Source organism: Solanum pennellii, chromosome 9 (assembly GCF_001406875.1).
Source record: "Solanum pennellii chromosome 9, SPENNV200".
Taxonomy (NCBI): domain Eukaryota; kingdom Viridiplantae; phylum Streptophyta; class Magnoliopsida; order Solanales; family Solanaceae; genus Solanum; species Solanum pennellii.
Window position 1 is genome coordinate 7665950 of NC_028645.1, and position 14496 is coordinate 7680445.

General features: G+C 29.4%; 3 protein-coding genes across 3 annotated transcripts; 2 read left to right on the forward strand and 1 right to left on the reverse strand.

The window, feature by feature from the left end:
- The first annotated feature begins 3164 nt into the window (after nucleotides 1–3164).
- Nucleotides 3165–6500, forward strand: LOC107030537 (probable WRKY transcription factor 26). The gene is made up of 5 exons (XM_015231808.2): nucleotides 3165–3775; nucleotides 3858–3998; nucleotides 4826–5382; nucleotides 5478–5636; nucleotides 5798–6500. The coding sequence occupies exons 1-5, from the start codon at nucleotides 3494–3496 to the stop codon at nucleotides 6240–6242; spliced, it is 1584 nt and encodes a 527-aa protein (XP_015087294.1). The 5' UTR covers nucleotides 3165–3493; the 3' UTR covers nucleotides 6243–6500.
- Nucleotides 6501–6787: 287 nt separating this feature from the next.
- LOC107030543 (CASP-like protein 4B1) lies at nucleotides 6788–8131 on the reverse strand. Its single transcript, XM_015231811.2, has 3 exons — nucleotides 7691–8131; nucleotides 7210–7345; nucleotides 6788–7123 (listed from the first exon to the last, which is right to left on the reverse strand). Exons 1-3 carry the CDS (start codon nucleotides 7984–7986, stop codon nucleotides 6932–6934), a joined length of 624 nt encoding a protein of 207 aa, XP_015087297.1. The 5' UTR covers nucleotides 7987–8131; the 3' UTR covers nucleotides 6788–6931.
- A 4985-nt stretch (nucleotides 8132–13116) lies between these two features.
- On the forward strand, nucleotides 13117–13925 carry LOC107030547 (17.8 kDa class I heat shock protein-like). Its single transcript, XM_015231816.2, has one exon. It carries the CDS (start codon nucleotides 13254–13256, stop codon nucleotides 13734–13736), a length of 483 nt encoding a protein of 160 aa, XP_015087302.1. The 5' UTR covers nucleotides 13117–13253; the 3' UTR covers nucleotides 13737–13925.
- The last annotated feature ends 571 nt before the right edge of the window (nucleotides 13926–14496 follow it).

The window sequence follows — 14496 nt, forward strand, 5'->3', positions numbered from 1 at the left end:
ATAATCGTTTATTATAAAATTATTTTGTACCATAATTTTTTAAATAATATAAATTGCTAGCAACTATTATACATTATACATAATACTGGATAATATAAATAAATGTGAAATCATTAATGAAATAAAATTAAATAAATATTACATAATTGAAAAAATTATTTTTAATTCTACATAAATATTCAACTATATGATCACTACGGTGCTAGCATAAATGATCTATTAACGCATTACGTGATTCAGAATGAGCTTCTTTGTCCTTTATTTTTAATATCGAGTTAGAAATTGTTGAAATTGATAATTTTCATCTCTTGCCATTTCTACGCTCGGAGCTGGCCCTTCCGACACATCTTGAATTGGTGCATTAAGATCATGCTTATCCACAATTATCATGTTGTGTATTATACATGAAGTTAATTATATCATGTATCACTTCTTAATTTTTTTAAAAAGTCATATATAGAAAAATTAATTTATAAAAAAAATATTAATTTTATATCTAACATTAATATTATAAATATATTACACAAAAAATAATTAAATATACAAGAGATTTTATTAAAACATATCAATTATATAATATTTTAACTAAAAATTTGTATGATAGTATTAAAATATTCAAAAAGTAAATTGGTGTGATGAATAGTATTACAATAAATTTGATGTAACATTATTCACACACCAAAAATTTGATGTAAAAATTGGTATGGGTTGGAGCTCAAAACACCAAAGTTATGATTTGATATAAAATTTGGTGTTGGATCGGAGATGGTCTTAAAAAGTTAAAAAGATGAAATCGCTCGAATGCTACGCGATCCTTATTTTCAATCTTAAAGTTACGAGTTCAAATTATCAAAGAACAAAAAAGATATGACAACATCCGGGGAAAGGTATAAAAAGAGGTTCAAGTACAATGGCAAATCTTATATTTGGCAAAATGAAAGGACACAATAACCATAAACTAAAAGAACATCCAACAGCCAAAACTAGAACTACAAATGCAAAAAAATGTAATAAAATTGAACAGTTGGACCTTAGAGGGGATGATAGCAACACATTCTTATCAAAACATTGTATTATTGTTGCTCACTTGTCATTTTAATACTTTTATTTTTCTTTTTAAGAAATAGAAGATACCTTCTCCTTTATTATAGGTTCTTTATTTATTTAAACTTAAATTTTTATTGTACCATTTGGACTGAAACCCTAAGAAATGACTTTGACCAAGCAGTCCCGTACACGCTATAAGGCTTGTTTGGTCCACCTACTATATACTATTTACCTTCTTTTTTTTTCTATAAAAATCAATTAAGTAGCATAGGTACACGTAGAGAAGGATGATCAGTTGAATTCTATTCATCAAAATATTATCTTTTATATAAAAAAGCTTATATCAAATATAAATTTTATTAATAAAATTTCTAATTTTTTAATTATATCCATCCTTCACTAAAATTTCAGAATTCCAAACAAGACTAAAAAATGATAGTTATAATTAATATTTGTAACGAGTAACGAGTATGCACGTTACCCTTAATTTATGAGACCACACATGCTCACGACTTATTATATAATTAACCAACATATATTTCAACTTGTTCATAATATATATATAGTCAAGCCAAAATAAAAGGGGGCAAAGAGGATATATGCAATATAAAATGAGCTTGATGTATTTATTTATTTATTTATATTTCCATAAGCACAAACTTACTCCAGTCCAATCTTTTATAAGATAACAAAATTAAATTTAAGAAAATATCTAAAAGTTATATTATGTTAGCTATTTGGTCATTAATATTGAAGAACACTTGAGTAGTGACTCTGAAGTAACCACAAAATTAACATTTTATTTTCTTACTTTTCACTAAGATAAGTAATTGGACAAAAACTAATTTCTCTTCTATTTTGATTATTTGAAGTATTAGCTCATAAAAAGTATAACAGCACAACGAGTTTATTCCAAACTAGTTGAGGTCAATTATTTAAACTTTTTATATTTAGAGAATTGCCATATAATAATTTGTTTACTTTGGCATTAATCTTAATATACTACTAATCTTTTATACTCATTTTATTGTAATGTTTTTGTCTTTTTGTTTATAATATGTTTTAAAATAAACGGATTTAAGACCAAGAATGTGAAATTCCGTGTGAAGTACCTTTTTAAATTTTCAATATTAAAATTATATTTTTTCTATGTCTAATCAAATTTTTTAAAAATAAACTAAAACAAGATACACTACTTTTTAAGACCAAGAATGACTTTTACGTGGCCGATCGAGTTGTTCCCAACAAATGTAACAAAATAAAACTATTTGATATTTACAATAATTCACATGTCTTATAATAAGGACTTTTCCCAGCTAATCTACAAAGATAATGGATCCAATATGCTTTCAAAAAAAAAGAGGAAAGGTATTCCATGGACTAGAGTTCCACTAACGTTCGAATAATACAAACAAGAAGATTTGAATTTTAATATTATTACTAATTATGAATATGAAAAATGTCAACTAATAAAAGGATAGAGGTATTACTATTATAAGTATGCGTAATCCATGGCTAAAAAATTAGTTCCTTTTGATTCTGATTTATGAGATACCCTTCTTTTTAAGTTTATTTTATACAACAAATTTCATTTTTTTCTTAATTTTGTATTTTATTAAATTACGTAGTATAAATTAGAATATAAAATAAATATATTTGACGTTCACATCAAATTACTCCTTCGAGAAAACTCTCCCGCCATAAGGTCTAACACAAAGGATCATCTCTTATATATAGAGAGAGAGATATGTTTTTGATACATGTATTGATATTTTTTCTATTCACTTTTATTTATCACGATTCACTTTAGAAGAATCAATTTGACTAATCTTTCGAGATATATTAAATTAGATAAATTTAATATTTGAATTTTAAAATTTAAATATTTTATACTAAAAATCTTAGAAATACAATCATTTTCATACTCATGTACAAAAAAAATATGTGATCAAAATTCATTCAGTTTGACTCTCAAAAAGCAAGTAAAAATAGATCGACGATATTTTTTAAAAATTTCTAAGTAAACGATATGCATTCTCTCTTCATTCTTTATCTATCAAAATCAAATTATTCGATGTGGAGGTAAAACGCGACGTGGTAATAAATATTTGCAATATTTTTGTTATGATGTATGTGTCATGTGGGTGTACGATGTTATTAACTATAGAGGATAAATACTCAGCTCCCTTCTGAATGAGCCGCCGAGAATTGGTCAAATCCACAAGGTTTGACTATCACAAAAACTAGAAAGAAAGATTTCTAAATATTCCACGGTCAAAAGTACCTTTTAGCTTCCTAGAAAATGCCTAAAACACCAAAAATTTTATAACTACAAATACCACAAACCCCATTTTTTTCTTTTATAAAATCTTAAGTACTCATCTTTTTTTTGTCCTCTTAATATTTTTTTTTGTACAAATTATATTTCAACAAGTTTGAATTTTAAATGGCTTCTTCAGGTGGAAATATGAACACTTTTATGAATTCATTTAACTCATTTTCTTCTTCTCAATTCACGACTTCTTCGTTTAGCGATCTTCTTTCTGATAATAGTAATAATAATAATAATGATAATAAGAATTGGGGATTTAGCGACGATAGAATTAAGTCATTTCCAATGATGAACTCATCAATATCACCGGCTTCGCCTTCCTCTTATCTTGCTTTTCCGCATTCATTAAGTCCATCTATGCTTTTGGACTCGCCCGTTTTGTTCAACAATTCTAATGTAAGTTGTTTTTTTACCATATAACTATTCAAAAATATACGTTTTTGTTATCTTGTCTGATTTTGTTTTTACTTTTGAACAGACTCTTCCATCGCCAACTACAGGGAGTTTTGGTAATTTGAATTCTAAAGAGGGGAATTCAAGGAATTCTGAATTTTCTTTTCAAAGTAGGCCTGCTACTTCTTCCTCAATCTTCCAATCTTCTGCTCCAAGAAACTCATTGGTATGAACTTGTTTGAAATTTCGAGTTATTTTCCTCTCTCCGTTTCTTTTTACTCGTCACATTTCGGTTTTTTCAGAATCAAACGGAATAAATGCTGATTTTTAATTGATATTTTAAGATGTAATATAAAAAAAGTTGTAACTTTTTTGATATTTTTCATATAGATTTTAAATATTTGTAATTGGAATTTAAAGTATTGAACTACTCCGATTTAATTTAGGTTCAAAAATTAATCAAATTGATTGAGTTGTGACAAGTAAACTAGTATTTACCCCATTAAAAGAAATGTCAAACTTATCAAGTTTATTGACGGTTAATATATAGTTACAATTGTCCAAGAATATTCCCCTCAAATATTCCAATTCCATAACATGTCTATCTCTTTGCTGCAAAGTTTTTAGTTTATAAAAATGAAACAATTTGGAAGTTAAAAATGAGTATTTTTAATTTGAAGTAGAAAAGAAAATTTTTGTTTGGATTTGTGTTTGGACATGAATGACTTGTTGTGAGTGAGATTTGTTATTTCACGCCAAATACTGATCTAATAAGTTCTGAACTTTTTTTATCTAAGGGTTATGTAATTAAACTTTGATTTTCGAAATTCTAAATTTTGAAGTTGAAGTAATGAACAGAACAGTATAGTAAACATTAATTTGCAAGTTATAATATTTGGTTTGAAGTTATGTTGTGCATTTCTTGGTCATAACATGGAAGCAAGATTGCAATTTGCAATAAAATATAGATACTAATAAAAGTCTTGTTAGACCAACAAACCACAAATTGCCTTTTCTTTTCTTTCTCTAATCATAATTAATTGACTTAAACAGGAAGACTTAATGACAAGGCAACAACAGACCACTGAATTCTCCACAGCAAAAACTGGAGTGAAATCAGAAGTGGCTCCAATTCAAAGCTTTTCACAAGAGAACATGTCGAATAATCCTGCTCCGGTGCATTACTGTCAACCATCGCAATATGTTAGAGAACAGAAGGCGGAAGATGGATATAATTGGAGGAAATATGGACAAAAGCAAGTGAAAGGAAGTGAGAATCCGCGAAGTTATTACAAGTGTACATTTCCAAATTGTCCTACAAAGAAGAAGGTTGAAAGGAACTTGGATGGACACATTACTGAGATAGTTTATAAAGGGAGTCATAATCATCCGAAACCTCAATCCACTAGAAGATCATCTTCACAATCGATTCAAAACCTTGCTTACTCCAACTTGGATCAGCCAAACGCGTTTCTTGAAAATGGTCAAAGAGACTCCTTTGCTGTTACAGACAATTCTTCAGCTTCTTTTGGAGATGACGATGTTGATCAAGGCTCTCCTATCAGTAAATCAGGAGAAAATGATGAAAATGAACCCGAGGCAAAGAGATGGTACGTTTTAACACACAATCTTTCAAATGTTTTGCTTTTGTTGATACTAGTTGATATGAAATCTGAATGTTATGTCCTGTTAATTGTCCTTTCAGGAAGGGTGACAATGAAAACGAGGTTATATCATCTGCAAGTAGAACAGTACGTGAACCTAGAATCGTAGTTCAAACCACAAGTGACATTGATATACTTGATGATGGTTATAGATGGAGAAAATATGGTCAAAAAGTTGTCAAAGGAAATCCGAACCCAAGGTTAGCAATCCCTACATCATATAACATTAGTTGTTTTTCTCATTACTACAGCTTACATACAAAGAATTGAATGATCAGTTAGCATAAATCTCTTAGATCATGTCCTTGAAAATTTGAATGAAAAGTAAGTCTAAATGTGAGGCTTCGTTATGTCTTTATAGGAGTTACTACAAGTGCACATTTACTGGATGTCCGGTTAGGAAGCATGTGGAACGAGCATCTCATGATCTAAGAGCCGTTATCACAACTTATGAAGGAAAACACAACCATGATGTTCCTGCAGCACGTGGTAGTGGTAGCTACACAATGAATAAACCTCCATCTGGAAGCAACAACAACAATAACATGCCAGTAGTTCCAAGGCCTACAGTGTTGGCTAACCATTCTAATCAGGGAATGAACTTTAACGACACATTTTTCAACACAACACAGATCCAACCACCAATCACCCTCCAGATGCTACAGAGCTCTGGAACTTCAAGTTATTCAGGATTTGGTAACTCATCGGGATCCTACATGAATCAAATGCAGCACACGAACAATTCCAAGCCGATAAGCAAAGAAGAACCCAAAGATGATTTATTCTTCAGCTCTTTCCTTAACTGAAACTCCTCCATACCAAAATACAAAAGATAGAGATTTCTTTCTCAAGTCACCGTATTCGTTGTAACTTATGATAGTTTTTTTTTCCTTCTAGAATACAAAGTTAGGTTTTACGATCCAAAATAAGAGTTAGTCCATTATTTTATTTGTTTCGAGCCTAGCTCTGGATTTCTTAGCATCTGTAACTTCTCATTAAGATTTTTTTTTTTAGTATTCAGGTGGAACTGACGTTTCATGGTTGAAAGTTGATATATTTTTTTTCGTGTGAAGTTGAATATTCATTCTTTACAAGTAACCGTTCAATCGTATCCCTCAGAGTTTCTCATTTTTGCTTAACCATAAATCAAGAGGAAACTTCCACCAACCATACCAGAGTTCATTTCTAGACTTTGACAATAAACTGCATTATTAAAATGATCACTTTCTACGCGAGTAGTTACATCTATCAGTAAGCATTGTCCTACGGTTGGTATCAACATTTGGTTACTGATGCAAAAATCAGATTTGACTTCGTCTGCATATGATGTTTCTAGAAGCTCATGGAAATGTCTACACCTCAACTAATTGATTTATCAAAACGAACAATACAGAGCAAGATACAGAGAAATGACTTCTTCAATGAATGAAATATCGATAAATTTGTAACAAATGAAGGAAATGTAGAGAATAAAAAATGAAACAGTATTTTCTTATCAGATGTAGGTTTGTTTCGAAAGCTTATATCCAGAAATGATAGCTGACACTGCCATAGCTAGAAATGCTATAAACTCCATGCCGATTGCTGCTGCTGAAGAATCTGTGAATATGTTGTCATTGTTTTCTCTCATTCTGTTTGTCAGCGGTACAGCAGATGAAGCAGCTGATAGTAACAAGTATGCCATCAACTGTAATTCAATCGCGATTTCAAATCAATGGATAGTTCACACTTCAAAGAGTTAACAGTTTTGTTATGTAAAGAAAAATCACAAACCTGATCACCATAAAAATCGAGGAAAGCTGAATTCTTCCGCGAAAATATTTCCTTGTTAGTTGAAAGTTGGTACACTTGTATCAGCAGTAGCGATACTGTATACAATGTGGATAGAATTGCTATAGCTAGCAAATACCTGCATTTGCCAACATCGCAAAATTCAATTCAATCACAAAGATCTTAAAACAAACAAAAACAAAAAATCAAGGCGAAGTTAGCGTGTTAGTATAGCTCCCGTTCGGCCATAGATCTTAAATTTGAAACCATAGATCTTAAAGTTGAAACTTGAATATTTGAGTTTTTGATCAGTTATGTTCGGATATACATTTTACTTTTGAAAAGAATCCAAGTTTGGTGAGTGGAAGTTCCAAAAACACACACTTTTTAGAAACTCGAAAATATTTGAAGATTTTCATGTCCAACCAGATATATTTTCAAAATTTAAATCTATGATCAAACGCTAATTTCATGAAATATGTACCTATATTCATCATATTTATCAAAATCTCTCCAATCACCATGCTTATTACTAGCCATGATTATGAAAGCAAACAATGAGAAAAGCAAAGCAATACAACGTAAGCCGAAACAACCCTTCTTCAACATATCTTCTCTCTTCCATCTCTCGATGAATCGTCCCATCCCAGAGCTAGCCACCGGAGGAGTTTGTCTCTGTGCACCTCCGGTGGCTGGAGTCTGTCTCTCCGTGTCTACAGAGCACGGAGGTGCGGTTTGTGTTGGTACACCTGTTGCCTTGTAATTGTTTGGATCTGACATATCTCCTCAAAATGAAAGAAGGGAAAATGTAAAGCCTAATAAAAAATTGAAAAAGAAACAATCGTTTTGTTTGACAATTTAATTTTTCTCTTTTGATTATTCTAGAATTAGAAAGAAAATTGTTGATAATTATGAAGTGGGTAATAATTATATTTGAAAATATTGCCAAATTATTATATTGATATGATCGGTTTTTTAGATTGTCAGTAACGAACTTCAGTTGTGACAGTTTTATGCTGTCAGGTTCTAGGTGGTTGGGGTTGTTTTGAGTGGGTCCTACTGAGTCTACGTGGATTCCATGTCAGAATTTGTTTTTTTTTCTTTTGTCAAGTAATTTGATGGCACACAGAAAAGTTATATAAATAGACAAATATTCAAAAGAAAAATTGTGTGTTTTACTCCTTTATCGTTTTCTTTCGATTTTAATTTGATACGAAATTTTAGTAAATTAAGAAAAGTTTTCAATCTTATGATCTTAAACTAAAAATATATAAATTTTTATAATCTTCATATAGATGAAAAGTTGGAATAAAATGAAAAGTAAAATAAATAAATATATATATATAAACCAACGCATTATATGTTTGGTTAAGTTTCATTCAATAGTTTTATTTATTATTTTTATATAATATATTATTTTATGTTTATGTATTATTATTTTATTTATTATTTTGCATATTATTTCGCAGAACTAATAAAGGTAAAAACAATATTTTTGCAAGATTAGGAAAAAGAAAAATAACAATTAAAGATTTCAACCTTTAAAAAAAATTTGTATAATATTGATTGAAAATTTAAATATGAACGTTTTAATTTAATAAAAATCAAAATTTAATTTAACTTTTGTAATAGATGTTTAAACTAATTTTTCTCTAAAAATAATCTTAATATTAGAAGTACATTAATACTTTTCCTTTATCATAATTTGACTCACAAAAGCTTTTTTTTAAAAAGATTAGCCAAACACAATTTGCTAATGAAGAACACTTTTCAAATGAATTAGCCACACGAATTATCTTTTTCACACCTCTCTGAAAACTTTTTTTATAAAAATGCTTATGAAAATAAACAGTTTTTAGCAGTAATGTCAAACATGTTCTTAGTCATCCTAGTTAGGACTCTTTTGCTAATATGATTTTAAATATTTTAAGTTGTTAGTTATTGTGATTTATAGTTCTTTTACATAGTTTTCAAATTATGTAAAAAGAGAGATTATATTACACACAATGATGAGAGTGTTATAAATGAGAGGAGTTTGTTTCTCAAACTAATAAGTGATAGTTTAGGTATGAAACTCATACTATTCATAGTTTAGGTGTCAAACTAAAAAAATGAGATAATTTATGTGTTTTTTTTTACACTTATCTCTATTTTTTTATGTCAGTTTCAAATAATATATGTTACTTCACTTTTTTCAATTTTATATTGAAGTAATAGAATTTCAAGAGTCGACTTAACTTTTATATGTCTTTTAAATATATTAAGTTGTTAATTATTGTGATTAGTACTATTTACGTAGTTTTCAAATAATATATGTTACTTTTGCTCTCTCAATACGTGGCACTGATAGAATTTCGAGAACCATTCAAATTTTAAATGTCTTATAAATTTTAAACTTGTTAATTATTGTGATTTATAGTATTTTTTATGGGAAAAGACATAGATTCCTCCCTGAATTTGTCTCGAAAAGTCAATTACACGCTTAAACTATCATGATGACCTATTACGTACCGGAATTTTGATTTTTTTCCTAATTTAATAAATCTGACACGCCTATTTTAATTTTTTAAAAATTTATTTTGCCACATCAATTTAAGGGGGTTAATAAATTCACTTTTAAACAGTTTAGATATGTAATAGATCGTCATAATAGTTTAAGCGTTTAACTGACTTTTTGTATCAAATTTAAGGAGGAATTTATGCCTTTTCCCTTTTTTATATCATTTTAAGTTATGCATGTTACTTTCCTTTGTCGTAATTTATGTGGCACTGATAGAATTTTGAGAGTAATCTAATTTATTATATGTTTTTTTAAAGTGTATTTTATAGTATTTTTTTGTGTAATTTCTAAATGAGGAACTTGTGCATATTGTCACTCAAAATTGCCTAAATACCTTCATATCGATTGTTTGATAATTACAATTTGTAGCTACATGTTATAGGGGAGGAGCGAGACAAACGAGATTGGGAGAGTGAAAGGAGAGAGACAAGTGAGAGAGGTTAGAGAGTAGAAGAGAGGTGAATTTTATATGTATATGTATATTGGTTAGATAATTGTATATTATACATATGCATTTATATATATGGAAAGCGAGATTGGGAGAAGGAGGAGAGAGTCAAGCGATATTGGATGAGGGAGGAGAGAGGCGAGCGAGAGAGTGGGAGAGAGGTGAATTGTATATGTATATCGATTAGATAACTATATATTATACATATGCATTTGTATATAAGGCAAACGAGATTGAGAGAGGGAGGAGAGAGGAGAGCGAGATTGGAAGATATAGGAGAGAGACAAACGAGATTGGGAGAGGGAGGAGAGAGGATACTATTTTGTATAATTCACATCTCATTTGTATAATTCACTGCGACGTTGTATAATTCACATGTTTTTGTATAATTGACTAATATAAAGTCGGAAATTATACAAACATGATAAAACTTGAAATACAAATTGACACAAACATAAACATATGAACTTTAAACAGTTATACAAAATATACTACACAAATTACATTATATAAATTATATTATACAATATATGAAAATTACACATTTATATTAACTTTAAAAAGTTATACACAAAAAAATTGAATGTATGGTGATAAAACAGAAAAATCAAAGAAAATCATCGTCATATACAAATATAAACCATTGTATACAAATACAAATCAAAATTAAAGAGAATTGCTAGTTGCGAATTATACAAAATGTGGTTGAATTATACAACTCGAAATCAACCCACATAACTAATAGTCGCGAGTGATAATTATAGCAAACTATAATTATGATGAGTAATTAAATACTATGAGTTTGCTTAACCGCGTAATTTCCCTATTTTAAAAGGAAACTTTCACATATAGCCACTTAAAAATAATTAATTACTCTCCATAACTATAGTTTGATGATTACAATTTGTAGCTACATGTTATATGGAGGAGAGAGACGAGCAAGATTGGGAGACATAGGAGAGAGGCAAGAGAGAGGGGGAAAACAGTAAGAGAAAGGTTTATTGTATATGTATATTATACATATGTAATTGTATATACGGCAAGAGAGACTGGGAGAGGGATGAGATATGCGAGCGAGACTAGGAGAGGGAAAAGAGAGACGAGCGAGAGAGGGAAGAGAATAGGAGAGAGGTGAATTGTATATGTATATAACTGTATATAACTATATATTATACATATACATTTGTATAAATGGCAAGCGAGATTGGGAGAGGGAGGAGAGAGGCGAGCGAGATTGAAAGAGGGAGGAGAGAGAGCAGAGAGTGAGAGAGAGATGAATTGTATATGTATATAGGCTTAAAAATTGTATATTATACATATTTATTTGTATATCCTGGTGAATTGTACATATACAAACATGACTAATTATATAAACTCGAAATCAATCCACGTAATTAATGTATAATGTTAGTTGTGAGTGATAATTATAGCAAACTATAGCTATGATGAGTAATTAAATAGTATAAGTTTACTATCCGCATAATTTTCCCTTCTAAATATATAACATATTAAAAAATAAAATAAAATAAAAAAAATAATCCAAAATGTAATGTCCTCGGTTAAAAGTATATGTTATCTGCTTCTGGCCACCTCTATACATAAGTAGAGTAATAAGTAATGAAAAAGTTGGAACCAAAGTAGATCGGTAGTAACTAGTAAGGATAAAAGAAAAAAAAAATTATATTGTCGATGTGTTATCAATTTGCTTTTGTCTATTTTTTACTGAATTTATTTGGAGAATTTTTTTATTTGCACCTGCCTAATTTCAACTAAAATTTTAAAAGAAATTTCTTTTAAATATGCACTAGAATATACAAACAAATATCTACTCCACAATTTTGTTTCCATTATCATTATTTTTCCGGAAAGAATTATAACAAGTATCAAATATGATGTTGTGAAATATGTTCTAATATTTTGAACTATTTTAAAAAAAGAAGTTATCGTAAGAGCAGTCTAAAATAAATTAAAATTATTTTATTCGGTTCATATATTATTCTATCTTCTTTTTAATAAAGGAAAAACTTAAATATGTTATCATACTTTGTGAAAAATTTTATTGTGTCATCCGATAGTTTAAATATAAAATTATAATCTATCCTTAATAAGTTTTTAGTTACATTAATTCCTTAAGAATTAAAAAAAACTGGATACAATAATTTAAGCTCGAATACATTAAATACTGTCTCGAATACATTAACAACTAACTCGGATACATAATATGTAGCTCAAATACATTAAATACTGAATCACATATATTAATATATAGTTCGGATACATTAAGAACTAGGTTGGATACATAATATGTAACTCGGATACATTAAATACTGGCTTGGATACATTAATATGCAGTTTGGATACATTAAAAAATAAGAGATTTTGAAAAAGTAATAGGGAATAATGGAAATAAGTGAAATAAAAATGTATATTTTTGTAATTTGTCCTTAAAATTTTGACTTATCTATGTCATTTTTGTTTGAGAAAAGAATTCATTCATGTCATTATTTGTTAACTGAAGTGGTATATATGAATCGAACTTCATACGGTGACATATATGAATCCTTTTTCTAATTTTAATGACATATATGAGTCTTTTAATTTTAAAATTTGATTGAATTAAGATGTAAAGAAATCATAATTGATCACGTATAAAAAATAATTTTGCAAAATAATTTTTTTAATTAACAAATATTGACGCGAATGAATTTTTTTTAGAACAAAAACAGATATAAATAATTCAATTTTAAATATAAAATGTGATAACATATTTAAGTATTTTCCCATTCAAAAACAATAAACTAAATTACTCTTTTAAAAAGTAGTGCAATTATTCCTTCTAATAAAAACGATATCTCTGGAATATTGTAGAAGCCTCTGACTATTCCGTATCTAAAAAGAAGCGAAGAAGAGGCTAGAATACACTCAGATTCATTGCCTATAAATACCACCATACTTTAGTTTATCCATCACCGAGCAATCAAGCAAAATAAGCACTACAATCTAAAATTAAAGAAATCCTCTGTTTTCTTCAAACAACAAATGTCTCTGATTCCAAGCTTCTTTGGTGGTAGGAGGAGTAACATCTTCGACCCATTTTCTCTCGACTTATGGGATCCCTTCGAGGGCTTCCCAATTTCAACCACCATTGCCAACACCCCATCCTCTGTTCGTGAAATCTCTGCTGTTGCAAATGCAAAAATCGATTGGAAAGAGACCCCACAAGCTCACGTCTTCAAAGTGGATGTTCCTGGGATAAAGAAAGAGGAGGTTAAAGTTGAAGTAGAAGAAGGAAGGATTTTACAGATTAGCGGTGAGAGAAACAGAGAGAAAGAGGAGAAGAACGATCAGTGGCACCGTATGGAGAGGAGCAGCGGTAAGTTTATAAGGAGATTCAGGTTGCCGGAGAATGCAAAAACAGGGGAAATAAAGGCAGCGATGGAGAATGGAGTGCTGACTGTGACTGTTCCAAAAGAAGAAGAGAAGAAGAAATCTGAGGTGAAGGCCATTGACATTTCTGGTTAAACAAGTGTTTGATGAGATTCCCTTTCTCAATAATATCTGCTTTCTCAAGTACTTTTGGTTTTTGTTGGAGATTAAGATCTTAATGTATGTTTTAAGATTGTGGTAGCATTTGTAAACAGGACAATGTCGCGAGTGTTTAATTAATGAAAAATTTCTTTTTGTTGTAAACTGGATGTCAACATTATTATATCATTTTGCGGTTAAGTCAATTATACACACCACATCTGTGTTTTGACTTTAGTGGTGTATACCATTTGCCTTTGTCATATATTGACATGGTACATGAATATAATTCTTAATTTGACATAGCTAGCATATGATCTTTAACGTAAGTTAGAGGGCTCAGAATGAGCCTATATTTAATAACTCGTTCATACTTGTTCAACATAATTTAGATTTAGGTCAGTTTTCAATCCAATAAATTTGTTCTAAATTAATTTTCAATTGAGTTCAATATATTCTCCACTTCGATACGAATTTTGAGTTCTTTCTTTGATTTTGATTTCAATCATCGATCTTTGCTTGGTGCAGTGAGAGTTCAAGTCGATTTTCTCAAATGTCATGTGATATGCAACAATAAATGTAACTGACTGAACTACTAGTTGTTAGAATGTTATATTTTCAAGTCAAAAACAGTAGCAAGAGCTTAGCATAGAAAAGTATCTGAAATTTACCAAAATGCCATATCAAATGGCTGGACCCAAACAAATGCTATTATTAGCAATTACTATTACTAAAAGTCGATTGCTATTTTTTCACA